This window comes from Grammomys surdaster, unplaced genomic scaffold, assembly GCF_004785775.1.
Source record: "Grammomys surdaster isolate TR1022 unplaced genomic scaffold, NIH_TR_1.0 142, whole genome shotgun sequence".
NCBI lineage: Eukaryota > Metazoa > Chordata > Mammalia > Rodentia > Muridae > Grammomys > Grammomys surdaster.
In genome coordinates this window covers 6,552,226-6,571,795 of record NW_021604600.1, presented here as the reverse complement: position 1 = coordinate 6,571,795, position 19,570 = coordinate 6,552,226, and the positions used below count along the sequence as shown (strand labels likewise).

The window sequence follows — 19,570 nt, the reverse complement described above, 5'->3', positions numbered from 1 at the left end:
GATCTTAGCATCAACATCTGACTTGTAAGAAAGCTCAAAGAAGCTTTGAGAGTTGGGAGATGGCTCAGTGGGCAAAGTGTTTGTTGAACAAGCGTAAGATCTGAGTTCAGGTCCCCAAGAACCCAGGTAAAAAGCTGAGTATGCTGAAGTGCACCTGTAATCATGTGCTGGGGAAGTAGGGATTGTGAGGTGAGGATATGTGGATCCCTGAGGCTTGCTGGCCTGCTAGCTTAGCTTAATCATTGAGCTCTAGGTTCAGTGAGAGACCTAGTTTCAGAAAATGAAGGTAGAGGTGTAGAGGGATTTTAATCCAGCAACTTGACTACTCCAGCTATAATACAGATGCACCCTTAGCACACACCTTTAATTTCTCTGGTTAGAATACAGATGTGCTCTTAGTACACACTTTTAATCCAAAACAATGAAGGTAAAGTTAGTTTGTAGAAGGAAGCAGCCATGTTTGAAAGTGATGTCTAATTGAGTGCCAGACAAAGTAATGAGTCAGAGAAAGATTTGACAGAACAGGATATGCTCAACTCTCATGAGAAGGAAGAGGAAAAAGAGGCTATTAAGAGAATAGTGTAGGAAAAAAGGAGGCAGTTTAACTGGGACAGTTACAGAGAAGTTGGAAGAGAGAACAAGCTAGACACAGGTGAAGATGAAAGAGCCAGAAGATTAGAACATGTTGCCAAAGTTAGTAAGAGCTAAGCAGAGCAATTCTGGAGAGGCCAGATTGAATCAGTCAGTTTGGAAAGCCTTTGAGTCAGAACAGCTGAATTGAACCAGCCAGCCAGAGTTCAGAAAGAACAAGAAAAGGTAAACTTATTCAACCTCAAGTCTCAGGATGAAAACATTCTAGACCTGGATAAGATTGTAAGGAGGCTAGAAGCTTTCAAGACTAGGCCTAAGTTAGTAGACTCTGGAGAGAACAGTTAAATCAGGTGAATAAAAGATACTTTAACATTGAATGCTATTGACATAGGTTTAATATAGACTTCTGACCTCCATGCAAGCATACCTACACACCCATTAGCACACCTTAAACACACACAAAGTTTGCACAGTTGAAATTCAACGGGTATAGACTGTGAAGAAGCTTAAGCTAGGGGCTGGAGTGATGGCTTAGTGCTTAAGAACACCGACTGCTCCTCCAAATGGACCCAGGTTCAATTCCCTGTCACCTCTATTAGGGCTCACAACCATCTGTAGCCTCATTCCAAGGGAATCTAAGGCCTCTGAAAGCATTGTATCCATAGATACACATGCAGATAAAATATCCAACACAAAAACTTACAAAGAAGAAACTTCCACAAGGACAGGTAGGTTATAAAACCTTAGCAACTTCCCTTAGGCCTTTAGTTTTCATTCTTGCTCTATGCCTCTTGTTTGGCCAAATCTTTGTAAAATCTGAAAGTTGGAGCTTTCAGCAGGTTAGGATGCTGGAAGATAAATGTTTTTCTGTGCTCAAATGCTACTGAAATGATGATAGAGACATAGCCAGGGGTAAGCCAAGAACACAGCAGCAGGCATGCAGCGGTTCTCAGCAACACTTGATGATGTAGTAACAGGAGACCAGACTAGGAAAGCTAAGTAATTATGAAGGGTGGGTAACTAGAAGCTGACACCTGAACTGGAAATCAAGGATTCCAGGTGCCTTTAAAAGGAAAAATATAGATGGGGCAGAGTTAGATGAGCTCTGACACTCCGCATGAGAAGTGTCACATCTTGCTTCCCTCCTATATCCCACGTGTCAGGAGCCTAGATGGTTTCTAGATATATGGGCATATGAACAGGCCTGGGACAAGATGGAGTGCTGGCAGTGGAGAATGTGTGGCTATCCAGAGGCGTGATTCCCGGCAGCTGTGGTTCCTTTGGCTCCTCCTGGTCCAACTCATTTGATGACATTCTTCCATGGTTTTCTAGACTTTCTCTAGCATACCCACATGCTGCAGAGGAAAGGAATGTGGACTTATCTGTGCTGGTTTAGGTAAGGTTCAGGATCTCCAGCCATAGCCTCTGGAACAACAGAGGGACTAGAGCCTAGGACACGGGGCTTCTCTGAGCTAGGCATACCAGTACCACTGAGCTCCACTCCACCCCGTCTGATACCTCTCTAAAAGGAAACATCAGCTCTTAGAACTGTCCAGCCTCTAGAACACTGACAACCAGAATTAAAAGACCTAGGACTGGAGACCTCTGTTCTGAAGAAAGTGACCAGTTCAAGAGCAAAGGCCTCTACATACTGAATGCTGGAGGTTTCCAGCTTAAGGAAAACGACTCATCACATTTCTAACACATCTGACAGCTCATCCTTCACTGGGGCCTGGGTGATGCAGCTTTTCCCTACTCATCTCCTTCTGAAACACTGACCTCCAGGCAGCATCCTAAAGCAACCACATTGTTGGGAAAAATGAAGCCTAGTAGAATCCAGGGAACAGCAACCGTTGAAAAGTAGACAAAAACTCAGTTCTCAGAAAGGAGTGAATGTTCATAAAAGCAGAGCAAGAAGCTGTGGAGACAAAGGAAGGAAAAAGTTTCTCAGTTGAGTGGAATTCGAGAGAGTAAGAGAAAATGCACAGAAGGGACTCAAGAAAGTGGAATGCCAAGAAAGGGCGGGGTGGGGGGGGGGTAGGGGGGGGGGTCCCATGTTTCCTGAAAGGGGTACTGCTGTGCTGCTGGTACCCAATCTCCTTCCACTGGGCCCCCACTCTTAACAGTTCCATCACTCTGTAGCAGCACAGACTGCCAGCCAGGCCTTTAACAGTGGGCCTTTGGGGCCACTTCCAAACCATAGCACAGAAAACAGGGCAGAGAAAAACAAAAGGAACTATCATAGTATAGTGGACAAAAATCCACACTAAGATCCAACACTGGAGGACTTCTCTAGTATTGGCAAAGGAAAACCCTGGCAAGATATGACAGATGCAGGATGAGGGGGCTCAGGAGGACAGAGGTACATTTTAGTATTCTGGACTGTTGGAAGTAAGGTGTTAAAAACAACAGACTTCAATAATTTGACTTTTCAGTGAGGAGACACTGAGGAAGAACCTGTATTGCTATGCAGGCCACTGTGGCCAGAGTTTTCTTCCAGGCTTACGTTGCTGCAAATTCAAAGTAACCTACTTGACACTAACAGCTATCTAAATGAGCTTTTGTCTTGAGCTCTATCAGTTTTTGTATGTGTGTGTGTGTGTGTGTGTGTGTGTGTGTGTGTGTAACATATTTTTCCAAATCATTATGGAATAGAAAGGCTTAAAAATATAAAGATAATGCTTTACTTCATGTAAATTTACGGGTATTCCTGAATATATATGAATTGTTTTTGAACACCTTAAACAGAGTTTGGATTTAGGCATATTTTGTGCATACACTTTGCCGTATCTATTTGCCAAAAGCAAAATAAAGCTTTGTAATTAAAGCAGTTGCCCTGAGCTGTTCTGATTTATTATTTTCCTCAAGTATTTACTAGCCACTGTGTGTTATTAAATTGTGCTGATAAAAATATAGGAAGGAGAAGTGAATTTGGCAACCGCTTCCAACTGTGATCCTGTTGGGTCCTGTTGGAAGGACCCAACAGGATCACAGTTGGAAGCCCTTGGTGGAGCACTTCCGAGTAGGCTAGCTGATGACCTCACATTCAGTTCTGAAGGGGATTGGGGCTGAGTCCGTCTCCAGAGCTGATGTCCTTGTGATTCTTAAGAAGTAAACAATTCTGCAGAAACTAACTTGGATAGGAGTCCCCACTCCTAGTTTTCTACACTTAAAATGAGGAATCTATACATCGAGCTGAGAAGTCAATTCTGTATGTAGTAACTTGGAACAAATTTAACAAAATAAGTGCAGATCAGTTACTATGAAAACTGTAAAACACTGCTGAAATTTAAGATCTGTGTAAACGAAAATGGATCAAGCGTGCTAACGTTATGCTAAGACTCCCCAGATTGATCTGATTCGACACAGTCCATGTCTGATTCCAGACTTGTGGGAGTTGGTTCTAAAATCTATAACTAAGTGCAAGGAACCCAGAAAGCTAAACAGTCCTGAGGGAAAGGCTAATGTAGAACTCATACTTCTGTTTTCAAACCCTGCTGCAGAAATCACACAGTGGTAGACAGAGCACAGAGCAGATAAACAGCACACAAGAAGCCCCTTGTGTGTGGGTGTGGGTGTGGGTGTGGGTGGCTTGAGTGATTCTCACCTAACATAAGTGAAGAAAGAATGACCACACAGTGGCTTTGTCATGTGATTTCACCTGTAGGAAAATCAGTGGGAAAATCTGGAATGGGATTGTTAATGTTTAGAGGACAAAAAGGGTAGAGAATTGGAGATGGTGAGAGTCAGGCTCGTGTTGAATACATAGTGACTTGTACCCTCTGAAAGGATGGATATACAATATGTGAAGTAAATGTCAGTCAAACTGTTAAATTTAAAATAAAAACTATTCCAAGATATATAGAGTACAACAGAGTAAACTTATGACCATTAAGAGGGGGACATTTAAAAAATTATAGTAGGTTTAAAACATACAGCCTAGGAGAGAAATGAAACCTATAAACAATAACAGAAGTGCAATAAATTAAATATACAGGCCTAAAAGAGAATCAGAGCCAAGAGAAATGGAAAGATAAAGACCAAAACAAAACAGGATCAAAGGTGAACAAAAGCATAAAGACAAAGGGTCAGAGTTATCCCAGGTTTTAAAGGTGTAGACCTTTGTGTTTTGAAGATGATGAAACAGTTAAAAATAAGTAGTTTAATAAGAGTAAAAGTGATTAAAGGACACTAGCTATAACAATGAAAAGTAATTACTGTCAATAATATATATAAAAGAAGCAAGAACATTTTAATATGGCAGAAACTGTTAAAGCGGAAGCTCAGGTAAGGGTGAGCTTTAACTCGGGCTGTAAACACCTGGACTGGAGCCACTTGCACAGGGGCAAGGGCAGCATCTCCTGGAACAGCCCTTGTCTCTTTTCCACAGGTAGCAGCTATCAGCAAGAATGAGCATAAATGTCCCACCTTTGGGGGATAGGGTCAGCAATTGTGGTGGCAGACAGCACACTAGGAGCTGGCAAGTGTAGAAGGAGGGGCTGGTAGGATTTCCCTTTGTCCCTTCCTAGGGTGTAGCTAGCTGATTGCTGGCTCTTGTTACCAGTGGTCTTGTTTCCTGTGTGTAAAACAGACCTGTCTATGGGCTTGCCCTGGACTTTAAAAACAGGTAGGCAAGGCAGTACTGCTATTGTTGAACATTCAGATAAAACGCTGGGCACCGTTCTAAGTTTTTCTCTAATCCTCTTAACCTCTTTATTCTTTTTCTTCATTGTACTGCCAAGAAAATGGGGAGCACAGCTCATTGCTCAGATCATCGGGGGGATAGTGCTGGGGCAAGGATTTAAGCAAAGAAGGTGTGGTGACGTCTGCAGTGGTTAGATTCAGTCCTTTGTGCTGCCACTGTTGAGAGACTGAGTGGGACTCATGAGGAAAGGGAAGTGTGCAGGCCTGAGCCTCTGCTGAGGAGAGCTACCAGGCTCAGCATCTGCAGAGCTCATTCCTACAGGCCTCTCATCAAGCTACTGGTCATATTCAACACAGCCTCAAACATTATGCCTACAAAATAAACAGTGTTACTTACCTGGCATACAGACGTTCCTTCCACAGTCTGCCTTGCTATTCAGACACATTTTTATTCTTTCTCTTTCTCTGACTTCTTACTCTGCCTAGAATATCTGTCCTCTATGGCAAGGTTACCCCATTCATCCTTCATAGTCCTTTATACTAGATAGACATCTGTGCCACCCTACCGAATAGCTCATTTCCAGGCCCCCCAGATGTGCTGGAGATTGAGCCCTGGAGGCACTGTGGCATGTCCCACAGAGCAGAGTCCCTCAACCCTCCAGCCAGAGAGCATGTATGCAGCACTTAGTATGTCAAGTATGGGCAAACCACTGTGCCTGTCCTTGCTCAGTCCAAGATGCATTTAGAATTAGCTCTGCTTGATGGATGAGAAACTTGAGGCTCAGAGATGAAAGGTGCTTTCCTGTGGTAGGCAGAAGCAGACTGTCAACTTGGGCCATGTCACAGCAAGCTCAGTGTCTTCTGGTTGCCTTGCCAAGCCTCAACTTTGTCTCTTTTTACATCAGAGGAAGCCTGTCTGGTTTGTGTCTGTTCTGAACACAGTACAGAATAAATGTTTATGGAATCTGATTGAAATAAGGTCTCAGCAATCCAGCAGCTGGGTATGATGCCTCAGCAGCTGTATTTGAAGGCTAAGCAAGGCTAATAGAAGAGAAGGTACCATCTCTGGGATCTATTAGAAAGCTATTTTTTCCCGCTTTGAGAAAAAGCCTTGCTACTGAAACCAGGAATGGCCTTGTGTTTGAGTTTGTACTATCCTTGGAACAGAAAATCTGGGAATTGAGCTTCAATATCAGGCCTGCATATAAGAACCTCTGTCTGCTGAGCCATCTGGTTCACCCTGTTGCTGTTCTTGTCTTCATTGTTATAGCTGAGGAAACTGAGGCACAGTGTAAAAGTATTTTTTATTCTCTTGATGTATTTACTTTCTTGGAGGCTTACTGCCTCTGTCTGCTAACCTAAGCCTAATCCTGGAAGCAGCTAGCTCCTATACAATCTAATCTAGGCCTAGAATGTTTTCAGCCTCTGAGACTTGCTGCCGAATAGGCTTACCCTTTCCTAGTTCTTTCTGAGCTCTGACTGGCTGGTCAACTCAGCTGATATGGCTCAAAACTCCTCTCCACTTTGATTCAATCTGACTTTTCTCACTTGACCTCTCCTGAATTGCTCCTCTTGGCCTTATACTAACTTTGGAATATGTAATAATCTTCTGGCTCCTTCTCATTCTCTGGCTCGTTCTGTCTTCACTTGTATCTAGCTTATTCTTTCTCTGTAGTGTGTCTCTGTACCACTGTCCCAGTAAAGCTGCCTCCTCTCCTTGCTCCCTCTCTCTGCACTGCCTTAAGTAGCTTCCCTTTCCTTTCTTCTCATGAGAGTTGGGCATATCCTTTCTGTGATTCGTCACTGTCTATCACTCAGTTAGAGAGCACCTTCAAACATGGCTGCTTATTTCTACAAACCAACTTTACCTTCATTGTTTGGGATTAAAGGTATATACTAAGGACAAGTCTGTATTCCAGTTAGAAACTAAAGGTCTGTGCCAAGGGCTGAGCCACACCACAACTAGAAACTTTTTTCAGTAAATAACATAATCTTAGGGTTCACAGTGTGATCAAATATCCTGCAACATTTCCCTCTTTTTTATCTAAGCTAAAAATTGAATACAATTTAACTGTTTCAACAGAAACAATTATCAATCCCATAAATTTAAAATACCCTTAATGAAGACCCTTGACAGGAGGATCCTTCATAACTGCAGTCCTGGTTATCTGTCCTTCAGCAGCAGTCCATTTCAGTAGCAACGTTTTCCAGCCTGTCAGTCTGATGAACAATCTGTCTTTCTTCAGCTGGTTTGTTGAGCTGTCTCCATGCAGGGGGCATCTGCTTCTGCATCATCTACATTGCTGTCTTTCTGTGTCTCTTCCTTCCTTAAATTGTACCTTTCATGTAGAAGCTTCTCTTTCTCAGATGGATTCTTATGAATTTTGGTGGAACCCATAGTCTTTCATAGGCAAAACCTCTTCCCCAATGTAACACATTCTCTAAGTTCCATTCTGATGTTAAATCATCTTTAAAGTATACAGGTTGATGTAATTCAACAGTGTTTTCTACAACCTAGTATCTTTTAGGTACTCTTACTCCCCCTTTCTGTTCATCCAGGTACAATTAGATCTTTATGAATCTATACATAAACTAGACATTTAGGCACTTGAATTCCTCCCAGCTCCAAGCCAGTGAGCTAGGCTTCTTATCCATTGTCAGTGGGTTCTCTATCTTGATCCGCAATTTCATTAGGCACCGTAAGTTCACAATTAATGCTTTCCAGTTCTCTTACTTCCTCTATCTCTTGTCTTTCATGCCTTTGTATTATTACAGCTAATTTTTCTTGTTGTACGGCTATTTTTTTCAACCTTTTTTAAGAAGAAAAATATAAATATTGCAATTGAAATTAGGGAGGGGTTTACTCCAATGGTCATAATTGCAATGAGTATAGCACTGGCTTTTTCAAGCAACATTTCTGTCCCCTCAACTCCTACCATTGCTCATAAGGGATCTGAAATGGAGTTTCCCATTTTTTTTTTTTTGGATATATTTTAAATATTTTCATTGTTTGAGAATTTCAAACAATGTATTTTGATGATATTCCTCTCATTCCACCCACATCACTGTTTCTTTGAATTCAACATTTGTATCTCTTCTACATTAAATTATTGTTTAATAACCCCACAATAAACCCATACAGAAAGTTGTTCATCCCTCCACCAGAAGACACTAACTGTCCATAGTACATCAGTTAGGGGCTCATGGACCCTTCCCACACCATGCTTGACTGTTGACTGGCTTGACCTATGCAAGAGACCATAGCTGCTATGTGTCATGAGGGCAGTATTCCTGTCGTATCCAGAAAACACTGTTTCCCTCTGATCCTCCCTGACTTCAAGCTCCTACAGTCTGCCTGCCCCATCTTTCATGATGATCTTTGAGCCTTGTGGAAAGGGTATGATACAGCTACCCAATTAATCATGGCTGAAATCAGTAAAACAAGAACAAAAATATAAAGAATCAATGAAACAAAGCCGAAATCAAAGAGCTGATGATGTTTCCTTTGGAGCTGATCCCAGGTGAATTTTCCTCTGTGCCTTTCTATCAGATGTCTCCTGTCCTCTGTGTCTTTCTGTCGGATGTCCTCTGCTTTCTGTAATGTTGGTGGGCTTTCTTCTCTAGCCATGATGGGTTTTTCTCCCAAGCGCATTGAGTGACAGGTGTAATAGTAAATAACTGTGATAAATACTCTGCGACAATGCAGAAAGGACACACCACTTAGCCAAACAGGTAGAACCGGCAAAGGCGGCTTCCTACCTGTCTGGTTGTCATCACTTACCACTGTCTTTCATATGACTGTGGGACTCTGGGCAGGCCCCTCTGCAGTCACCTAAGACTGTTACCTCCTCCAATTGTCCTAGGGCTTCTTGATAAATTTCCCAGAGTTTGCTCATTGGGGTGTCACACTGAATTTGCATGCCATTTGCGGTAGTCACCCTTAGCTTTCTCCTTTTACTTGAGGAAACCTGACAGAGTAATTTGGCGTCACTGACAAGCTGTGGGGAGCTTGAGCAGGTGATCTAACCCTTCCATGCTTCAGTTCTCCTGTACATAAAATGACTCCTGGAGTCCTTAGGACCAGTGAGTGAGCTGGCAGTCTGTGCCAGGCATCTACATTGATTCCCATCTTTGTTGTCCTTTTCCTTGGGCATAAGTGTGGGTTTTCCCCTGATGTGGTAGGTTGCTGTAGGCTATCTGAAGATAGATGCAAATTCCCCTCAGAGCCAAGAGCTCAGAGCACGGCTTGTGCTGTAGTGAGGCCCCACCTTGTCTGTATTTGTCACTGGCACTCATGTCATAAAGGTGCTAGCTCAGACCTGTTAATCTTGTCTGCCATGGCCTCTTTTTGAGTTATTTTGTAAACTAAGTTCTTACCCTCAGTCACCAAAAGAGCTCTTGTTGGCTTTAAAGGAAAAGTTGTTCTTCATTTCTTGAGCAAATCCCATGTGTGGGCCCTACCTGGAAGAACGTTCAAAGGAATAGGCCATGTCCTCCAGGGCACCTCCCTGAACCTTTTGTGCAGGTAATTCTTGCTGGCACTGTCCCTATGAGTAGTAGGTATTTTAAGAGTTCTTTTTTTTTTCTCTAAATTTATATTCATTTTATTTATATTAATTTTCATTTTAATTGTGTGTATGTGTTGCGAGTATGTGCCACATGTGTGGGGATGCCTTGGCTAGATAAGATCATTTGATCCTCTGCATTCAGAGCTAGACACAAGCAGTTATGAGCTCTCTGATGTGAGATGCTAAGAAGCAAGCCTGTGAATGCTGGGAACTGGACCTGGGTCCTCTAAGTAAGCTGTCTGTCTCTCTGGTCCCAAGATTAGTAGTTTTAAACTTTGCAAACACACCTCACAGGGAATGAATGAATTTGCTGTGATCATAGGTCAGCTATGGCCTTTCAGGATGTCATCAACTGCTCTCCGATGAGGTGCTGTGTCTGCTGTCTCCTGATGTATGCCCTGTTCCTAGGGACTGATGTCATGGTTCGGTGCCTTAAGCTCCTGAAGGAGTTCAAGCGAAAGATGGAAGACGACCATGATGATGATGATGATGAGGAGGTCATCTCCAAGGGTGTACCTCCTGTGGACATCGTGTTTGAGCGGGACATGCTCACGCAGACCTACGAGCTCAGTGAGTCTTGCTCACAGCCCTTGCCTGAGGTCATGAGCCCTGGAGTGGTGAAGGTGCTCCCCATGAGGGAAATGGGCTCCAGCACATAGCCCCTAGGAGGCTGCAGGTTTCTCTCCAAACTTCTGCTTTGGATCAGGTTCAGGGTGGAGCCTTGCTGCCTCCTAGATATGTGGCTTTAACAAGATCCTTGAGGCTTGCTTCCCTGTCTTAGAAAATGGGGTATGTTACAACAGAATTCTCTAGAGATGCACCAGTAGACTGGGAGTAACAGTATCTATGAGGGGATTTATTAGGGAAATTGTTTCATGTGACATGGACATTGAGGCCTACCATAGCTGGCACAAGTGGAAGACCCAGGAAAACCACTAGAGAGCCTGTGGGTTTTCATGATCCAGAGCAAAGGAAGAAGATGCTCCTAACCCAGGAAGGAGGGAAGTGGAGGGAGAGTGAGTTGTCTTTCCTGCCTGTTTTCTTTTTTGTTCTCACTGGCTCCCAGTTGATGATATGGTGCATATCCTCCCCATGTTACCCTTTGACGCTTAGGCTGGATTCCACCAGGAAAGAATACCTTCATAGACCCACTTAAGAATAATGGTTGACCATCTGAGAATCCCTTAATCCACCTAAAGTTAACTGTCACATTGGATGAAACCCACATGAGCACATTCTCAGGATAAAAGGCACAGGAGTAAATTAACTACAACAGTGCCTCCACAGAAACCCTCAAGAAGCTTAGCTAGCTGTTTGTTTTCGTCTGTTTTCTGATGCTATAACAAAGCATCCAAGTGCTGACAATATTTAAAGAAAAGAGTTGTTTTTGACTTGTAGTTCTAGAGGCTGGTGAGTTTGGATTAGGTGCTGGTATCTGCTCTGTTTCTGATGAGGCCTGTGCTGCTGCATGAAGGAAGAAAAACAGAGGATAAGCATACACGTGGAAAGAGCACCACATGCTGCTTCTAGAACAGCCCAACAGAGAACAAGAACTCACTGCAAGGTGGAGGGCTCTACCTCATATTGCAAGCACTTTGCAGTCTGCTGCACAGAGGAAGTGAGCATAGCCATTCTACTGAAGACAACAGAACTCAACTTCTTTGCTGTTCTGCTACTCAGGTTCTGGCACCTCCATTGCCTTCTGAATTGTTCCATCTTAGACTCCACCAGCAGATGATGCTGGCTAATCGCTTGCTCAGCCTTTATGAAGGCTGGTAGATTGACAGTTCTTGTGGTGGCTCAGATTCCTCAGAACACAGTTTAGAAACAACTGCCTATAGCCCTCTTGTCCTCATGTATGGCCTATGAGCCATCTCCTCTCATTCTGATGGCCATCTTTATGTGTGTCTGAAGTAGAAAGCCTCCTACGTCCTGATTGATTTTCGCCTGGCACCCTCAAGTGTGTCAATACATTTAAAAACAAAAACAAAAAAACAGTCTTTTCTGAACAAAGAGCTTTGCCATCTCTCTAAAGCTCATGTAGCAGCCTCCAGCCAGGTTCCTCCCTGGAGTTTTTGATCCCAGGATATTTAGAAAGGGCTTGTAAACGGCAGGTACTGAACTGATACTGAGTAACAGGTATGCACTCCAGGGTAAGAACTGCAGACTACATACACAATACCAAAAACAGGCAACACATTCTTCTTTTCTCTGCTAGGGGCTGCTGCCATCATTTCCTCTGGCACTTCTTGCTGGTCAGGCTGTGAGAAAAGGGCCAATTGTTGGTCTCCACAGGAACATGAAAATATACATTCAGAGAAAAGCTTTCAGGAGATGGGGGCACATGTACCTGGGAGCTGAGACAGGATGATCACATGTTCAAGGACAGCCCTTCCTGCCGCCCCCAAATATTGTCTTAAAAATCATTTTGGTGCTTTTTGAAAGGGTCAGTTTCATTTATCTGAGTAAGTTCATTTGTCAGAAAAGGTTAACTTCCTACTGCTGCTTAAAGGTGATGTTAGAGACTTTAATAGATCAGCTTCCCTTGGAATATAGCCACAATTTGCTTTCCCTTTAGTGTTTTAGTGTGGCGTACCAGAGAGCACACAAAAGTGAGCCCCTAGTGTTCTTCAGTCTGGCAGTGGAGTGCTCCTTGGGGAAGAGGGGGAAGTGCTTTCTCTGTCTGATGGTTCCACTTTTGTGCTTAGCAAGGGAGCAGGGAAGTAGCTGTGAGCAGCTGCCCCTGTGCAGTGGTGGGGTTCAAGTGTGGTGTCATTCACAGTTGAGCGCAGAGGAACGAAAGGAATTTCCCAAGCTGAGATTCGAGTTGCTATGAACGTGGGAAAGCTGGAAGCAAGAATGCTGTGTCGGCTCCTTCAGAGGTTCAAGGTTGTCAAGGTAACATCCTGTCATCCCTATAATACTTCATCTAATGTGCCCATGGGATTATACATTGGAGAAGCAGATGCTGTACTCTGTCCATGAGGCGGTAGCTGTATGAGGCTACTAGCATGCTAGGCCTCCCTTCACTGAGGTCGTCTCTGGTTCTGCATCTTAAAAACTGAGGCACTGTAGAGAGTGACAGACAGGGCAGAAGCTGCCCTTGCAGCTCACTCCTGGGTGAGAGCAGTCAGCTGGGGCTGGCTGGTGTCTGATAAGCTGCCTATCCTCTCATTAGTGTGACTTGCCTGGCACCTAGAAGCATCAGAGCCACTAACTGAAGCCTAGTGTTCCTCTTTTGTAATTCAGAACTGTATCTCAGCTCCTAAGGCTGATATTAGTCAGTTTTCTGTAGCTATAATGAAGTAGCTAAGGCAGTTAATTATAAAGAGGAAGGTTGCTTTGGCATGTTCTGGAGACTCTAGTCCAAAAATCAAGTGGTTCTTGCTGCTTTGGACCTCTAATGAGACAGCAAGCACCTCATGACAGGAGCATGTTGGTACAATAAACTCACATCCTGAGCCAAAAAATGGTTCAGGGACATAGACACATATACATATACACATAGGCACATGCACTTGTACTCACCCTCTGGGAGCACTCAGCAATGACCAGGACCTCCTTTTAGACTCCCACCTCCTACAGGTTCTGCCCTTCCTAATAGTACCACCCTTGGAACTAAACTTTTACTCGCTCAGACCCTCTGGTGGGCCACTGTGGGCATTTTACCAAGGCAGGGATTTATTAGTTGATCTATGTGTATATAGCAGGGCTCTTGGCACCATTCCTGGCATGTAGTAGATTCATAGAAGATTTTAACTTTCTCCACTATATGCTGTGGGATGAGCCCCTTTCCCATTTTAGAAGCCAAGATGATCATGGGTTGGTAATGAACCAAAACATAGGTGTCCACAAGCTGTGGGTATGTGGAACTGGTGTCTGCAATGTGTAGAACTCTGAGCTCTATAAAACCAGCACAAGCCGATTCCTGACTGTATCCGTGAGCCAGGGCCAGCATCATGCACAGAGGGTGCATGGAAGATCAAGTTAAGGCCCTCTCCACAAAGGGCTCCTAGCTTCAGAAAGCAGACACAGTGCAGCTCTTGTGTAGTCCTGGCAGGCCCTGCCAGGAAGGCGCTATGAGACAGGGAGAGACCTCTTGAACCACCTGTATACCTGTAGATGTTAACACCCTCTAGAGTGTGCTTGCTAACACATGTGATTGCCCTAGGGATTCATGGAAGATGAAGGCCGGCAACGGACCACCAAGTACATTTCCTGTGTGTTTGCGGAGGAGAGTGACTTGAGCCGGCAATATGCCCGTGAAAAAGCCCGAGGAGAGCTACTAACTACTGTGAGCCTTGCCTCAGTGCAAGATGAGTCCCTCATGCCTGAGGGTGAAGAGGCCTTCCTCTCTGACTCAGAAAGTGAGGAAGAGAACGGCTGCAGTGGCAAGCGTAAGGGCCGAGGGTCCCGGGGGCATTCAAGAACCTCAGGGGATTCTGGGCCTGGCTCTCGGCCTCATCACTCCACTCCAGCTAAGGGTAAGGGCTGCCTGAAGCATATGGGGGCATCAGGGCCATACACCCTGGCACGGCTGTCCAGAATTAAGGAGCAGTTGTTCAGCTCTGCAAACTCCTGCAGATTTCCTAGATGCTATCATCACATCATAGATGTGAAGGAGACAGTCGTGTCCTGGCTACTTGCAAGGTAGTCAGTCTCCTTGAATCACTTTTCTTTTTTTTTTTTTTTACATGTTTTTACTATTAAAAAGATAAGAGTTCTATCAGCTTCATTCCTTCACTCAGTCCATTGAAGAACCAGAGTTTAGTTTACAGAACACTCCTATGGAGGCAGGGGTGTTCAGTCTAATGTTCTCCCTAGTGAGCTATAACAGCCAGTAAATTTCATTTATTTGTTTGACACTGGCTTCTACTATGTAACCTACCTTGAGCTCACTCACCCTTCCTACCTCAGCTTCCTGAGTGTTGAGATTTCATGTATATATTACCCTGGATGGCTTCAAATCTTGCTTTAAAAGGTGTATAGAAAGTGAGTAGTTGATAGACCTGTGAACCTCACGTTCAGCCTTGTACTCCAAGACTGTAGAGTGAGCCTGAGGAGGTCTCTGGGCTAACCTGCCCTGACTGCCAAGCAGAGAAGCCTCTCTTCTTGTTTTCTCTGACCAGCTGTGCCCACTCTCATTGCAGGCGGGTGGAAAGTCCTAAACCTTCACCCATTGAAGAAGCCAAAAGCTACCGCTGAGGAAAGATCCCGCAGGAGCTCTGCTTGTAGGGATGGCCTGGACACCAGCAGCTCGTCTGAGTTCAATGCACCCTTCGATCCTCACAGCATGGACAGTCACAGTGGTGACATCGCTGTGATTGAGGAAGTCCGCCTCGATAACCCCAAGGTTAGTAATGACCCTAGAGGCTTATGACTTGAAGACTCCAGTCTTCTTGGTTCAGTACTTGAATCCAGGGACAGGAACAGGCGATAGTAGTAAAAATGTCACCTGCCAAACACAGGCTGTGAGCCAAGTGATGACAGCAGCTCCACAGAGTGACACAGAATCATTTGCTGCCTCTGCCCATGCTAGGCCTAGTCCCAAGTCTCCAGTGACCTCTGACAAGGTAGTCTTTTCACTTAAATTCAGAGAGAAAGTTTGTGTGGTTAGTTTACATAGCCAATATTGCTTTGAAGGCAGTTGGCAGTGCTTGGACCTTTTTGACTATCACACTTAGGAAGAGATACATTGCTGGCCTTGAGCAGGTGGAGAGCAAAATGCTTTGTTACTGCTGCTGTTATTTTGAGACAGAATCTCACTGTTGCCTTGCTGTCCTCCAACTCCTCAGCTTAAGCACCTAGTGTAGACCAGCAATCAGGTGATCAGCAGCTGGCTGCTGCTGTGTTGTTCAGGCTTCACAGTCCGAGAAGAAATACGGAATCTGGTCTGTGAAGACTGAAAGGCAATGCCATGGGTGGGAAGCTTTCCTGCTAAGAGATGGCAGCATGGGGACCTTACCAGCTTCCATTCTCCTGTACTGGAATAGCAGCCTACACTTTAGCCATGGCCCTGCTGCAGATTTGATAGGTTTTGAGTGATTTGAACTAGACTCTTTCCACCCTTTAGTGCTTGCTAGATGCTGCCCAGTACCTTTGTTTTGAGTCCTCCTAATCCTGATGCAGCAGGTCTTCCTCCCAGGCCAGAGTTCCTGTGCTCTCTGCTAAAAAGCAAGCAAGCAAGCAAACACACAACAAACACTGCATTTTATATCTGTGGCTCCCTGAAGGTTTTTGGCAGCGCACAGCTCTGCTTCTGCAGCTTCTGGTTACTTGTGGCAGTTTCCTCCAGAATATTGCACTGAGGCATGAGGGACAACAGGCTGCCACTTTTGGGACCTTTCTGAAATCCTCTAACCTTCCCTCTGTACCATCAGAGAACCCTGCCTGACCTGGAACACCTGTAGTAGGCAGGGAACAAACGAGGTCCAGCTGTTCCCACTTGGTCACCCCAGCACCTGAGATGCATTCCCATTTCCTAAGCTATAGCCACCTGGCCAAACATCCCCTATGGCTGCCACACGATGTCAACAGGTATTCTTTTTCATTGAGGGTTCTTTGTTCAGACTTTACCACATTTTGATGTGACAAAGGCACAGGTTTGTGGTAAGCTCCTAGAAGACAGAACGACCTTAAGAATGAAAGTAGAGTGGGAGTGGCAGCTGGAGAGATGGCTCAGTGGTTAAGAGTATGGCCTGCTCTTGCCTGAGAACTTGAATTCAAATCCCAGTACCCAGATGCTAGTTCACAACCATTAATGGCTCCCAGGGCATCTGATGCCATCTTCTGACCTCCTTTGGTAGTGCATGCATACAGCACATGGATATACAGGAATGCAAGAACACTCATACACATAAAGTAAATAAAATATTTTTAAAAATTAAAGTTTTAGGTAAAAAGACAGCTGAGCAGCTTAAAGTACTTGCTACTCTTCCTGAAGACCTGGGTTCAGTTCACAGCACCTACACTAGGCAACTCACAACCACCTGTCACTCTAGCTCCAGGGGATTCTACCCTTCTTCTGACCTCTGTGGGCATCTGTTATATGGCAGTCAGACACATACACATAAGTAATAAGGGGAGAAGCACAGACTCCTCCCCCACTTCCATCTTTCATTTTCCATCCTGGTATACCCCAGGAAGCCTAGTCTGAATTCCCAGCCTTCTCTGCCTTGACTTACAGAAAGGTTCCTAGTTTTAGAGTCAGAAGCCTTGTCCTAGTGCACATGCATATACACACACAGGTACGCGTATATTTGTTCTATGTAATCCCGTACAGCTTTTGGCCTCCGATCCTTGGTTTCCTTTTAGGACCTGAGAGTAGTAATGAGGGTGCTGCTGAGCTATCCATGGCCTGACAGTAACCTTAGCAGAGGGTGCTGGGCTCCTCTTTCCCCCTGGGGAGAAGCCAGGTAGACATGGAGCTATTCTTTGCTTTTGGAAGTGGCCCAGTAGGGTGATGCCCCAAGTCCCTCTCTGAAACTAGCTGATCGTAAAGTCATCCACGATCATCAGCTGACAGGTACCTACCTGTGATGTTTCTGAACACTGAACTGAGAGAGTAGTGGGGTCTTGTGTAGAGAGCTAGCCTGGGGGATTCTCCTTGAATAACAGGACCTGACTTCTTTGGAAAAGGAACGTACCCTTTCTGATCCTTGGCCTTGTGTTTTTTTTATGTAGGAGGGTGGTGGCTCCCAGAAAGGCGGACGGCATGGCTCAGGCCAGGACAAGCCTCACAAAACATACCGACTTCTGAAACGCAGAAATCTGATCATAGAGGCTGTCACCAACCTCCGCCTGATTGAGAGCCTGTTCACGTAAGTTTCTGACTGCCCTTCTCCTCCCTAGGAAGGGACTGGGAGGCCTTGAGCTGCTGCCTTGATACGTGTGTGTTTTACAGTGTCTCATTGTGGTCAGTAGGATGTAGATTTAGGGTCCTGTCATTAGTAAGGGTAGACCTAGAGAATTAAAATGCTAGATGTCTCGGAGCCCATACTGGCTTTTCTCCTAACCTGGCTTTTACTTTTGTGCAGCTGTGATAGGCAGGCAAGAGAACAACTTGAAGGAGGATCTATTTGGCTCATGGTTTCTTGGGTTCTCGGTGTGGTCTCTTGGCTGTATGTGTGTAGTGGCAGGGATATGTAGCCAAAGAGCTATGGCAGCCAAGAAGCAGAGAGAGGGCAAGCAAGGTCTGTCTCCTCCTTCCTCCTGCCAGGCCTCACAAAGTCTGTAGTATCACCAGCTTCTGGGTCCAGGTCTTAAGCCCATGAGTTATAGGGAACATATCATATTTAAACTATAAGACTGAGGAGTTGTTACAAGAGAAGCAGGACCAAGAAACTTGCATGTAGTCACATTGCAAGAGGCACAGACAGGACTGTGTTAAGGATAGAGGAACTAAGTTTAAGGTCTGGTCTTTGTAGCTCTTGAAGCTACCACTCTGGTGGGGCAGCACCTCCAGAGCTCTGAGACCAGAGTAAGAACCACTGGCAGAAGGGTCCTTACCCTGCAGTCACAAATGCGGATTCTTTGCTGTCTTGGTCTGGGCTGCAAGGACCACCTCAGATACATCATTACCCTGGTCCCTTCTGTGCCTTGAATAGTTTGTCTGGGTGTCCTGGTGTCCACATTGGCCCTGCTCTTCTGTGATTAGCGATGTAGAAATGTCACAAGAGTCAGAAAGATTGAGAGAGATCAGTAGAATAGAAAAGAGCCTCAGACCAAAGAACAAGTGGTAAATTAGAGCTTTTCCTAACAGATTGTTTACTAAGTGTACAGACTTGCAGAAGACAGGTTTCCATCCTTGCACCCTGTGCCCCTTCCCTCATTCCTTTTCATTGTAAAGTCATGTGATCTCTGTTGCTGTGGAGCTGCTGTGGGTAGTGGCCTTTCTTTAGCTAATTTGTTTCCTCTAGAAACATGGTATTTCATGTTTCAAGAAGCCCACCTTCATAGGGTGTGAAAAATTTCTGCAGCGTTTCCCTGGTTTATGACAGACCTCTGTGCCCTGTGTGTGAAAGAGTGACCTTTTTCTCTGCCATTCAGGATTCAGAAGATGATTATGGACCAGGAGAAGCAAGAGGGTGTCTCTACCAAATGCTGTAAGAAATCCATTATCCGCTTGGTTCGGAACCTGTCTGAGGAGGGTCTTTTGAGATTGTATCGGACTACAGTTATTCAGGATGGCATCAAGAAAAAGGTAATCTAATCTCTTGAGCTTCTCCTTAGCCCACAAGACTAGCTAGCTCCCTGCTTTGGGAAACTGTCTGGCCTAGTGTCTCTTTTCATTCTTGTGTCCTGATTGATCCTTTGTTGTTAGTGATTGGGACATCCAATTGTGCCTCTTAATGTGGAGGGGAGGGGTCCTACTGGTAGACTTCCTGTGGAAGCTAGGAGCAGCCACTAGAGCATTAGAGCAGTCAGTTGGCTTAGCCTGGAACAAGAAGGAAGCAGACCTGTTACAGTTACACAGGACAGTGTTAGGATCTAGAAGGGTCATGGTCAGTCTGGGATGTGTCTGTTTCTTCCATCGCCATGTGTCTGTTTCTGTAGCACTGTGATGGGAACTGTTCCCATAGTAACCGTAGCTCAGCAGCTTTGCACACATTTTACAGCATCCATTTTTCAGGGTCAGAGTAATTGGGATGGTGCAGCTGGACATTCAGGCTGAAAGCAGTGGGTCTGTCTTCACAGCCCCGTAATTTCTGACTAGACTTTTCTCTCAGCTCTAAAGGAGCCCTGCTTTGATACTTAGTTTCACTCAT

General features: G+C 44.9%; 1 protein-coding gene across 1 annotated transcript in view; it reads left to right on the top strand.

Annotated features, from left to right (window-relative positions):
- Nucleotides 1-19,570, top strand: part of Gtf3c1 (general transcription factor IIIC subunit 1) — a 65,943-nt gene that overhangs the window by 15,451 nt on the left and 30,922 nt on the right. The window contains exons 7-12 of the mRNA XM_028764166.1: nt 10,212-10,373; nt 12,586-12,701; nt 13,975-14,287; nt 14,954-15,156; nt 17,487-17,623; nt 18,852-19,005. Coding sequence (XP_028619999.1) covers nt 10,212-10,373; nt 12,586-12,701; nt 13,975-14,287; nt 14,954-15,156; nt 17,487-17,623; nt 18,852-19,005 — 1,085 coding nt within the window. The remainder of the gene's footprint in view (nt 1-10,211; nt 10,374-12,585; nt 12,702-13,974; nt 14,288-14,953; nt 15,157-17,486; nt 17,624-18,851; nt 19,006-19,570) is intronic.